The sequence below is a fragment of the Podarcis tiliguerta genome (genome assembly GCF_965153285.1).
Source record: "Podarcis tiliguerta genome assembly, chromosome: 10".
NCBI lineage: Eukaryota > Metazoa > Chordata > Lepidosauria > Squamata > Lacertidae > Podarcis > Podarcis tiliguerta.
The window spans coordinates 65,146,630-65,159,499 of NC_139543.1; the positions used below are offsets into that span (position 1 = coordinate 65,146,630).

At 46.7% G+C, this 12,870-nt stretch overlaps 1 protein-coding gene across 4 annotated transcripts in view; it reads right to left on the reverse strand.

Annotated features, from left to right (window-relative positions):
* Nucleotides 1-6,537, reverse strand: part of TAF3 (TATA-box binding protein associated factor 3) — a 144,081-nt gene extending 137,544 nt beyond the window's left edge. For 2 of the 4 annotated variants that reach the window (XR_014502605.1, XM_083401909.1), the window contains exon 1: nt 6,127-6,537. Coding sequence is in view for 2 of the 4 variants with exons in the window: in XM_083401909.1 (XP_083258035.1) it covers nt 6,127-6,292 (166 nt within the window). In the remaining 2 variants the exon portion in view is untranslated. The remainder of the gene's footprint in view (nt 1-6,126) is intronic. The other 2 variants (XR_014502606.1, XM_083401910.1) reach the window with 1 other exon arrangement.
* Nucleotides 6,538-12,870: the final 6,333 nt, after the last annotated feature.

The following is a 12,870-nucleotide window of genomic DNA, read 5'->3' on the forward strand; positions in this document are numbered from 1 at the left end:
ATGTAAGCTCACATGACTCCTCAGACAGTCACCTTTTTAGCAACTGAAAGTATATACATTATTGTGCAGCTATATAAATGTGAACAGTTTACCCTTGTTAGTTCCCCACCATCACCACCACTGACACTAGTTTTATTTGGACCATCTGTATGGAGTACCATCACATCCTCTGCTAGTCCCATCTCCCCAGTGCCAGGGGAAGGTATGAAAGGGAGAGGTCTACCCCTGTTTAGAGCTCTGAATGCTGAGGGTACGAAATCAAAGTGGGGAGCCTAGAAAAGCAGAGGAGACTCCCTTTGTCAGGCCTTCCCCATGACATGTGGATGGTGGAGGACAGGGGCAGCAAGGGGTCTGGCCCCCTGTTCTGGTGCTCCATGAGAAGTTACAGAACTACTGATTTGGGCCAGGTAACAGTTCAAGATCTCCACTATCCCTGGGACAGATGAACTGTCCTTTGAAGAACGTACAGATCTGCTTTTTACCTTCTTAGTGCACTTAGCCCAATACCGTCCCCTCAACCTACATCAACTGTATTGGTACTTATTTCTACAATGAGCCATTTCTTTTGCGTTCGTAACTTCATACTGTTCTATGTTCATGTATACCCACCTGTATGTCGCTTGGGAGCACTGCTTTCCCTGTGATAACCCAAGTCCATTAAGAATCCTATTTAACCTGCTTCCTTCTTAAACATGGCATCTGTTCTAACAATCTGAATGCTACAAGTTATCCCAATTAGATGAACCTCAGGGTCCCTTCCACCTCTATGATTCTATGATCCTCTTCATTCATTAAACATGCACTTGTTGTTGTTTAGTCGTGTCTGACTCTTCATAACTAAACATGCCCTACTGCCTTGTTAATCTCCAGATCCACCACCAGAGGGCACCCCATCCATTCCCGACAGTAGTTGACACCTGCAACATTTACCGTATTTTTCGCTCTATAAGACTCACCAGACCACAAGACGCACCTAGTTTTAGGAGGAGGAAAACAAGAAAAAAAAAATTCTGAATCTCAGAAGCCAGAACAGCAAGAGGGATCGCTGTGCAGTGAAAGCAGCAATCCCTCTTGCTGTTCTGGCTTCTGGCTGCGCAGCCTGCATTCGCTCCATAAGATGCACACACATTTCCCCTTACTTTTTAGGAGGGAAAAAGTGAGTCTTATAGAGCAAAAAATACGGTATTCCTCCCATCTCAATTACAAAAGGCCCACAAATATTTGTGTTTGTGTTTATTGCATTTATATACCCGCTTTTCTCCGAAGCAGCTCAAGGTGGTTCTCCTCTCCTCCTTTTATCCTCACAACAACCCTGTGAGAGAAGACAGTGACTGGCCCAAGACCACCCAGTGAGTGTCATGGCTGAGTAAGGATCTGAACCCTGATCTCCCAAGTCACACAGTCCAACACACTAACCATTACACCACACTGGCTGGTAATGGCAGGCAGTCAAATTGTGTACTTGCCCAAACCCTGACTGCCTCCACCAACCTTCACATCCAAAGTCCAATCAACTGGGAATAACTCTCCATAGGTCCCACCCAAAGAGAGAAGAATGGTTACGGAAACTAATGGAGTATGCAGAAATGGCGAAACTTACCACAAGAGTAAGAAATCAAGACAACAAACTTTTAAAGAAAGGAATGGAAATGGTTTATGGAGCATATACAAATAAACTGTAAACAGATCAAGACATTGGCAGGATTATTGTAAAAACCTGCAGTTTCAATAATATATATAAGAATAGACGAGTAAAAGAATAAGTTAAGAAAATTTAAAGCGTGCAGGAAAGGACGAAAACAAATGTAAAGAACCGCAGAAAGAGAAGGAAGGGAGTCGAAGTCGGAAATGTTAAAGTTATGGTTAAATAATTGTTCTGATTTATATAAATGAAAATTATAAACAAAATTAAATTAAAAAAGAGAGTAAGTCTCCATACACCCCTCCAAACTGGAGAAGGGAATAGGAACCAATCCCTGTCATGCCCAGCACTGCTATTTCCAGAAAGAAAAATAATGTTCCCCAAGGCAATTAAATCTGTGCCCCTCTTACATGATTACCTCCTTCAAGTCAAACAAACAAGCTGGCAGAGTAGAAGGCTGCTGCACCACCAATATTTCTACCCAGCCTTCTTTCTGCCAGCTCGCTTGCTGCTTTGGAGCTGTCTGGTATTTAGGCTGACCTCAGTCAACCCTGTTCCAACATTAAATGCACCCATTTTCTCCATCTAACGGAATCCTCATCTCTTCTCTCCCCTTCAACCATAATCCCCAAATAGGGAGCAAAAAGGGAAACTGGATACTAGGCCGTGAGAAGCCCCAGTCTTTGCTCCACCACTTACAGAAAATATATCAATTACCTACAGCTCCACTTTCCTATCCATCCACTCTGTGAAAAGTATCCCAAAATGCAATTAAAGAGCTAAAGGAGAGTCTGGCCACTGCAACATCATGCATTGATAAACTCAAGATTGGGCTACTGTAATACCTTCTATGCGGGGCTGCCTGAAAACGATTCTAGAAGCTGCAGCTAGCTACAAAATATGGCAGGTGGGCCATACTGGGGTTTCCTACTGCTCATGTGTTGCCAATTACCGTATTTTTCGCTCTATAAGACGCACCAGACCATAAGACGCACCTAGTTTTTTTCAGGAGGAAAACAAGAAAAAAAATTATTCTGAATCTCAGAAGCCAGAAGAGCAAGAGGGATCGCTGCGCAGTGAAAGCAGCAATCCCTCTTGCTGTTCTGGCTTCTGGGATAGCTGCACAGCCTGCATCCGCTCCATAAGACACACACACATTTCCCCTTACTTTTTAGGAAGGAAAAAGTGAGCCTTATAGAGCAAAAAATACAGTAGTTACCAGACTAGGTTTAAAGTTTTTGTTCCAACCTATAGAGCCTAAAACAGTTTGGGACCAAGTTACTTGAAGTTACTGCACCCCTATTTGATCACTACTACAATCAGCTGACAAGGCCCTTCCAGTAATGCAGCTTGAACTTCTTATGCCTAGTTTGTATGTGTTGCCGCAAATGGCTTGGTAATAGTGTTAGAAACTCAGATATATAATCTAATTGCCAAATGGCGCTTTAAATCTAGGTTATGTTTGCAGCAATGAAACATCTAGGCGCATAGTATAATTATTGTGCAATGGGGTTTATTCTTCTTCTTTTCATTTCATTTCTATACCACTTTATACATTAAAGAACAAAACTCAAAAGTGGTTTACAACACATTAAAATATCAAATAAAACAATCCAGAATAAAATAAATTCAAGCTTCAGGGGAAATATTTCAGATCCTTCTCTAAGTGATATTTTGCTTTCCTCAGTCGCCAGCCTGGCATCCAGAGATCCCCACGTGGTCACAATTGGACCCACACCAGTTGCAAAATGGGCCTGCCACCTGGCTAATTTCTAGCACTGTTTGGTAAGCCAGTCACTGAGGCTTGGTAAACCTCATGAGCTCTGCAGGCCAGAGGACTTCCACACCTGCTAGCAGAGGTTCAATTGGCAGTGGCCAGGTGGAGGTCTTTTTCTGCGGTGGCACCCTCTTTATGGGATGCAGGTGGCACTGTGGGTTAAACCACAGAGCCTAGGACTTGCCGATCAGAAGGTTGGTGGTTCAAATCCCTGCGACGGGGTGAGCTCCCGTTGCTCGGTCCCTGCTCCTGCCAACCTAGCAGTTTGAAAGCACGTCAAAGTGCAAGTAGATAAATAGGTACTGCTCCGGCGGGAAGGTAAACAGCATTTCTGTGCGCTGCTCTGGTTCGCCAGAAGCGGCTTAGTCATGCTGGCCACATAACCCGGAAGCTGTACGCCGGCTCCCTCAGCCAATAAAGCGAGATGAGCGCCGCAACCCCAGAGTTGGCCACGATTGGACCTAATGTTCAGGGGTCCCTTTACCTTTTTACCCTCTTTATGGAACTACCTCCCATCTGATCTCAGACAGGCACCAACCCTCATGACATTTCAGCACCTACTAAAAATGTATATTTTCAGGCCTTCACCCATGTGATTCCAGAAGGTTGTTAGATTTTAATTTTGCCCTGGAATATCAGCGGCATTCTTATTTTTGATCTGACTGATCTTAATGCTGATATTACATCTAAAAATTATGTATACCGGACCGATGTGGTAGGTGGCACTGAAATTTCAAAATAAAAAAATAAAAAAATAAGAGGGAATCTTCCCTCAGCCACAAACTCGTGGAGGCTCTAATCCTACACACGTCTTCCTGGGATGAAGTCCCTCTTAATTCCATGGGATTTACTTCTCTTTCATCATGCTTGTGGATGCAGCACAGGTGAACTTAAGTAGGCCGCTGTTTTCAGCCTCAGCTCCACTCCTGCAATACTGAGATAATCATACTGTGGTACCATAAAGGACTCTTGTAAAGAACGCCAACATAATGTTTGTGAAGTGCTTTGAGGATTACGCAGGGCTATATAAATACTACAGTGTTAAATAAATGCTAGTCCAGGAATGCATAACTACACCCCTTCTCTGTCATCTTTATAACCACCCCTTTTGTCCCTTCTGGTAGACGCCCAGTTGGCCACTGTGATAGCAGGATGCTGGACTAGATGAGCCACTGGCCTGATCCAGCCAGCTCTTTGTATGTTCTCATGTAAGACAACTCCAGCCCTTCACTCCATGAACCTGACAGACCCATGTGCCGCCTCCGCCTCTGAAGACAACCACATAGTGATCCTACTCCCCCCCCTACATTCAATATTAGTCAAGTGACAACAACCCACGTGGGCATCACTCTCTTACTATGACGACTTTATGGTCCTCCCCACCCACCCACTTCTTACCATAACAACTCCATGGTACACCAGTGTCCACTACTCCAGTCACCTCACTCTCCAAAACACCATATGCCCCCCATCGACTGCAGCTCCATGGCGACATCATGCCACCACTATAACAACCAATTTGGGGGGGGGTGTCTCCCCAGGGAAGCTCGCGTGGCACCTTTGTTGTAGATCTTTAGGTGCCAGGCAAAAACATTCGTCTTCTCCCAGGCTTTTGGCTGATGAAACAGGTATTTAAAACTGTATGTGTGTTTGTTGTTGTTTGTCACTGTGGTATGCCTTTTGCGGTATTTATACTGTAGACTGCCCTGTGATTCTCGGATGAAGGACGGTGTAGAAATTCAGTAAGTAAATAAATGAACAGCAAACCCCACAGCCCTCCTCTGCCTCCCATACTACAACAACCCGCCACCCTGCCCCCCCCTATTTATTATTATTATTGAATTTATATTCCGCCCAATACCTGCAGGTTTCAGGGCAGTTTACAGAATAAAATTAGTATACGAAACCACAAAATACATAACCAAAACAACAAGAACAACCCAATAATCCCAACACATTTTAAAAGGGCATAGCTGAAAACAGTTAAAAAACTAATAAAAAACCATTTAAAAGAAGCAGCGCCCTCCAGTCGTGACACCTCCATGCCAACCCCATATCCACATCCCTCAAATATCCACTCCAGCCCCAAAGCCACGGCATGCCAGCCCCACGCTCACCCCTATCTACTCTAGCACACTACAACAACCCCACGCCCACCCCATATCCGCTCCAGCCCCAAAGCCACATTGCGCCAGCCCCACGCTGCCCCTACCTAACTCCAGCCCCACAGCTATCCCGTGCCACTGTGCCAACCCCTCGCTGCTCCCTATCTATTCTAGCACACTACAACAACCCCATGCCCCACACATATCCGCTCCAGCCCCATGGCCGCATCATGACACCTCTATGCCCACTCCAGCTCCACGCCCCCCAAATATTTGCTCCAGTCCCAAAGCCACGTCATGCCAACCCCACGCTCCCCCTGCCTAACTCCAGCCCCACAGCTACCCCGTGCCACTATGATAACCCCAAGGCCCTCCTCTGGCCCCCACACTCCCCATATCCGCTCCAGCCCCACTGCCACGTCGTGACGCCTCCACGCCAACCCCACAGCCACTTCCCCCATATCCGCTGCAGCCCCACGGCCCCCTCCCCCAGGATCCCTTCACGTGCGCCCCCATTCCTTCCTCCCCCCTCCCCGTGCCAGCCCCGTCGCCATGGCGACCCCCCGCGCCCCCTTTCCCCTCCCCCCGCGGCCGTTACTCACAGAGCTCGCAGTAGCGCCGGCAGCCTCGGCCCAGCGAGTGCAGGTACCTCTGGAGGACGTCGGTGAGGAGGTCGCAGGCGGAGAGCTGCACGGCGTCCCAGCCCAGCGCCTGGCACACCTGCGCCGTCGACACGCGCAGCAGCCAGCGCGAGTAGCTCTCGCACATCCTCACGGCCCCGCAGCCATGGCCTACTACCCCCTCACGCCGGAGACGTCGACAGCCCCGCAGCAGCAGCAGCAGACGCCCCCCGGGGTCCCGCCGTTAACGCCAATGCCACCAGCGCCCACCGCGACGACGAAGACGCCGCCGCCATCTTGGGGTCGCCCGGGCAGACCGCGCCGGCAGAGCCCAGAGCAAGTTGCAGCGAGAGCGAGCCGCTCGATTCGCTCCGGCGTCGGCTATCCAGGAGGACGGGGGGGGGAGGAGTGACGTCACGCGGAGAGGGGCGTTTCTTTCTTCTGCCGCCGCGGCTCTTCTTCTTATTCTTCCCTCACTCGAGGAAGACGGAGGGAAGGAGGCGGGCGAAGGGTTGTTGTTGTTGTTTAGTCGTGTCCGACTCTTCGTGACCCCCTGGACCAGAGCACGCCAGGCACTCCTGTCTTCTACTGCCTCCCGCAGTTTGGTTAAACTCATGTTGGTCTCTTCGAGAACACTGTCCAACCATCTCATCCTCTGTCATCCCCTTCTCCTTGTGCCCTCCATCTTTCCCAACAGCAGGGTCTTTTCCAGGGAGTCTTCTCTTCTCATGAGGTGGCCAAAGTATTGGAGCCTCAGCTTCACGATCTGTCCTTCCAGTGAGCACTCAGGGCTGATTTCCTTCAGAATGGAGAGGTTTGATCTTCTTGCAGTCCATGTGACTTTCAAGAGTCTCCTCCAGCCCCAGAATTCAAAAGCATCAATTCTTCGGCGATCAGCCTTCTTTATGGTCCAGCTCTCACTTCCATACATCACTACTGGGAAAACCATAGGTAGCGGCGTTTTATTCAAGCAGAAACCGGCTTCTGGTGCAAGTTGTCCCGGCTAGTAAAAGGTAAAGGTACCCCTGCCCGTACGGGCCAGTCTTGACAGACTCTAGGGTTGTGCGCCCATCTCACTCAAGAGGCCGGGGGCCAGCGCTGTCCGGAGACACTTCCGGGTCATGTGGCCAGCGTGACATCGCTGCATCTGGCGAGCCAGCACAGCACACGGAAACGCCATTTACCTTCCCGCTAGTAAGCGGTCCCTATTTATCTACTTGCACCCGAGAGTGCTTTCGAACTGCTAGGTTGGCAGGCGCTGGGACCAAGCAACGGGAGCGCACCCCGCCGCGGGGATTCGAACCGCCGACCTTTCGATCGGCAAGCCCTAGGCGCTGATAGGTAGCGGCGTTTTATTAAAGCAGAAACCGGCTTCTGGTGCAAGTTGTCCCGGCTAGAGGTTGCTGCAAATGCATGCCCTGCAACATTTCTCCGATGAAAATAGGGACATCAATTATAATAATAATAATAATAATAATAGAAGAAGAAGAAGAAAAGCCTAATAATAATAATAGAACAACAACAACAATTTTATTATTTATACCCAACAACAATAATTTTATTATTTATACCCAACAACAATTTTATTATTTATAACCAATGTGATAGGAATTTTGAGGTCTTAGATATATGGTAATATTCTTAAGTTACCAACCAAGCTCGTACATAGATCAGCACAGGAAGACCGACCTGGAACCATTTTGATTCCTAAACTGAGCCAATGTTTTCTCTGCAAGGTCAAAGTGGGAAACCTCCCCATTGTCTCTTTCCTCACAAATCCTGTCTTAAGGGCACATTTAAGATATGAACAGGGTGTGAGCCTGTGAGCTGGCCCAGGAGCTAAGTATTTATCATTACAAAAGACTGGCCAGTCTCCCCAGGCAATCTAATCAAGTAACCTGCGAGGGAGATAAACAATGAGGACAGGAGAAAAATAATATTCAAATTTCTGTTTTTAGACCGCCTTTTCTGTGATGTAGGTATGATGTATCTGGGGGTGGTCTTGATCTACAGAGTGGCAATTTCAAAAGTCTTTATAAGGTCTTGAGCGCCATTTTTCTGGGTTCGTCCTCCTCTCCTGCGGGTGAGGGGAGCACCCTGTTGCAACAGATCAATAAAGATCAAGCTTACTAGGTGCTTTGCTTCTCAATATTCTCTGGTTGGCCTCTGTTATTCTCTCCTACCAACAGGGAACCTATGTAAGGACTCTATATGGGCTCTTGGATACCCCATAAGGGAAAAGGGAAATTTTTGTTTACAACACCCAACAACAATTTTGTTATTTATACCCAACAAAAGCAACAATTTTATTATTCACGTTTTATACTGTATTTTATGCTCTTTTTTGTTGTATCAATCAAGTGTTTTAAATTTGTTGTTAGCTGCCCTGAGCCTGGTTTTTAGAAATTCAGCTCCACCGAGCTGATACGGGTCATCTTGGCTTGAGCCCAGCAGAGTATACATCCAGTGTCCACAACGAAAGGATGAGGAAGGTATGGCTACTTTGCGAAAGCTTTATTCCTAAACTATGCAAAGAGCATAGAAACATACATCTTTTCTCTGTGAGAAGCAGAGAGCAACTCCAACAAAGAACGACAGAACAAAGGAAACAGGAAACCAGGAAACGTCACATCCCGTCTCCCTTTCCCGTGGGAACCCAACAGTAACTGAACTGTGGAATGAAAACATAGTCTTGTGACCACCAGCTGCTGCTCAATGAGGGAAACATAAACCAACAGTATCTGAGGGGTGGTCTTAGGTTACACCCCTTCTGTGATGTAGGTATGATGTTTCTGGGGGTGGTCTTGATCTACAGAGTGGCAATTTCAAAAGTCTTTATAAGGCCTTGAGCGCCATTTTTTCTGGGTTCCTCTTCCTCTCCTGTGGGTGAGAGGAGCACCCTGTTGCAACAGATCAATAAAGATCAAGCTTACTAGCTGCTTTGCTTCTCAATATTCTCTGGTTGGCCTCTGTTATCTTCTCCTACCAATAGGGAACCTATGTAAGGACTCTATATGGGCTCTTGGATACCCCATAAGGGAAAAGGGCAATTTTTGTTTACAACAACAACAATTTTGTTATTTATACCCAACAAAAGCAACAATTTTATTATTCACGTTTTATACTGTATTTTATGCTCTTTTTTTGTTGTATCAATCAAGTGTTTTAAATTTATTGTTAGCTGCCCTGAGCCCAGTTTTGTGAACCGAGAAGGGAGGGGTATAAATAAAAATTTATTATTATTATTATTTATTTATGTCCAGTAGCAACAACAATTTTATTATTTGTACCCTAGCCATCTGACTGGGTTGCTCCACCCACTCTGGGCAGCTTCAAGCATATAGGAAATCATAACAAAACATTAAACATTAAAAACTTCCCAAAATGCTTTTTTGGGGGGTTGCTGTCCTGCCTCTGCTGCGGATCACAGCGGACTTCCTGGCCGAGGGAGCCGGCGTTTGTCTGCAGTTTTTCCGGGTCATGTGGCTAGCATGACTAAGCCCCTTCTGGCGAAACCAGAGCAGCACACAGAAACGCCGTTTACCTTCCCGCCGCAGTGGTACCTATTTATCTACTTGCACTGTGTGCTTTTGAACTGCTAGGTTGGCAGGAGCTGGGACCGAGCAATGGGAGCTCACTCCGTCTCGGGGATTCGAACCACCAACCTTCCAATCAGCAAGCTCAAGAAGCTCAGTGGTTTAGACCACAGCACCACCCGCGTCCCCATTGTGTCTTAGGTCTATGTAAAGCGCTACGAATGCGACCCCATAGTCGCCTTTGACTGGATTTAACCATCCAGGGGTCCTTTACTCTCTTTTTTTTAACCTTACAAATTGCAGGGACTTGGGCTCGATGACCCTCAAGGTCCTTTCCAACTCTGTGGATGCTGCTGTTGTCTGATCGTAGCTAAGCTCTGGAACTCACTGCCACAAGAGGCATTGATGGCCACCAATTTAGAATCATGGAATCACAGAATCATAGAGTTGGAAGGTCTTCCAGGACTCGCAGGCAAGATGGACGTCAGATATGCCAATGGCACCTTCTCACTTTAATATGGCTCAACCAGAGTACATTTATATACCAATTTTGGCTCCAAGGAGCTCAAGGTGATTCTCCCCTCTTTGAGCTCCTTCATGGCTGGGTGGGGATTCAAACCCTCGTTTCCCAGGTCCTAGTCCAACACTCTTAACCACTGCACCACATAGAACACTGGTGCCGTATCTTTCCAGGTTACATAACATTCAGATGATATAAAATGCATCTTTGCAGCCCCAAAGCTAATAGAAACAAAATGGCTTTTAATTACAAGAGCGCAAGGAGAGTTTTTTAAGGAGATTCTTCTCTTCCATATGCATGTGAGAGCAGCAAGCAGCAGCCACACTCACTGCTGGATAGTTTGGGCACTAAAAGGATCCAATTCCCTCTCTCTTGAAGAAGCAGCCTTAATTTTCCATGAAGGATTATATATATTTTTTCCTCTAATATTTAAAAAGGGACAGAAGTTAGCCAAAACTCCCCCCCCCCTTCCTGCATTAGCTATCCATATCTGTCGGGAATTTGCTTTTTTTCCATGCCAACTATAAAGCTGGGCATTTGTCCCATTTTAAAGCATGCTTGGACTGGAACAATTAACCTTCTAGTCTGCATTACATTTTGAATCCAAGTTTAGGGCAAGCCTGGGAAAAATGTCATCTCTCACAATTGGGTTTTAATTGAGGACAGCAGCAGGCAAATTGATACTCTGAAGAGGCAATTAGTCCCATCTTGGCAACTCTCTTATAGCTGCTTCCGTAACAAATACCTAAGCAATCCACGGAGGTGATAAACCTGGGTTTAGGCCACTAGTTCCCAAACGGTTGGGGGTACCACCCCCTTGGTTCCATAAACTCACCCCCAGTACACCCTACCCTATAAAAAACATTGTTCAGAAAAGTCGTTGGCAAGATCCACTTAGGAAGAGAACAATAAAATCCAAAACAGTAAAAACTAATCACATATTTATTCAAAATCCAGTTAAAACTATTTAGGTTAATTAATTCAACAAAACTGATTAGTTTGATCCAGTGAAGCGAACTTTTTGAAGTCAAGATAGTCATTTACACCTCCAGTGCCCCTCTGCTACTTACTCCTAGTTAATTCCATAGCACCCCACTAGGCTAGGGCCATGGGTAGGCAAACTAAGGCCCGGGGGCCAGATCCCGCCCAATCGCCTTCTAATCCGCCCCACGGACGGTCCAGGAATTGGTGTGTTTTTACATGAGTAGAATGTGTGTTTTTATTTAAAATTCATCTCTGGGTTATTGGTGGGGCATAGGAATTCATTCTCACCCCCCCCAAAAAAAATATAGTCCGGCCCCCCACAAGGTCTGAGGGACAGTGGACCAGCCCCCTGCGGAAAAAGTTTGCTGACCCCTGGTAGGCTATACCACTTGGACCCTTGCATGGCTGAATACTCTTCCCTATAAAAGATATACAGTGGTACCTCGGGTTAAGTACTTAATTCGTTCCGGAGGTCTGTTCTTAACCTGAAACTGTTCTTAACCTGAAGCACCACTTTAGCTAATGGGGCCTCCTGCTGCCACTGCGCCGCTGGAGCACGATTTCTGTTCTCATCCTGAAGCAAAGTTCTTAACCTGAAGCACTATTTCTGCGTTAGCGGAGTGTGTAACCTGAAGCGTATGTAACCAGAAGAGTATGTAACCTGAGGTACCACTGTACTCCCTGCACATAGAAAATTAGCATATCAAGAAGGGTGCAAGCCTAGACTTAACTCCCGACATGTCATTTTTTAATAAATGTAGAACATAATTTTTAATGGGGGTAAGCATTCACTCCCAGCTGAAATGCTGCAGCCCAGACAGCAGTTTACAGGGTGCTAAGGCCAGAAGGATAGACCAAATTACCTGAGAGGTGAAAGGGAAACACTCTGATCCCTAACTGCTGTCATGGTCCGGCTAAATGCCGAGAAATGGTGGAAGGCACCAGCTGGGGAACCGCCAAGGGAAGGAGGTTTGAAGAGGGAGGAGCAGAGACAGGGGCGTTGGCATAGTCTCAGATTACTTGGGAAGAACCCAGTGAAGATTTGGGCAGCTGTCAGAAGGCAGGGACCTTCAGCCTCTACAACTGCAAGTCCTACTGAGAAGAGTCATCATGCTCCTTAGGTCTGGCACACCTTGTTTCTTCTAATAAAGAGTTAACTTCACTTCCTCAGTGTGATTTATTACTGACACCTGTTATTCCCCCCATCCGTATAGTTAAAGCTATGGTTTTCCCAGTAGTGATGTATGGAAGTGAGAGCTGGACCATCAAGAAGGCTGATCGCCGAAGAATTGATGCTTTTGAATTCTGGTGCTGGAGGAGACTCTTGAGAGTCCCATGGACTGCAAGAAGATCAAACCTCTCCATTCTTAAGGAAATCAGCCCTGAGTGCTCACTGGAAGGACAGATCATGAAGCTGAGGGTCTAATACTTTGGCCACCTCAGGAGAAGAGAAGACTTCCTGGAAAAGACCCTGATGTTGAGAAAGATGGAGGGCACAAGGAGAAAGGGACGACAGAGGACGAGATGGTTGGACAGTGTTCTCGAAGCTACCAGCATGAGTTTGACCAAACTGCGGGAGGCAGTGGAAGACAGCAGTGCCTGGCGTGCTCTGGTCCATGGGGTCACAAAGAGTCAGACACGACTAAACAACAACAACTACTGCAAATAACCATGGATCACTTCATA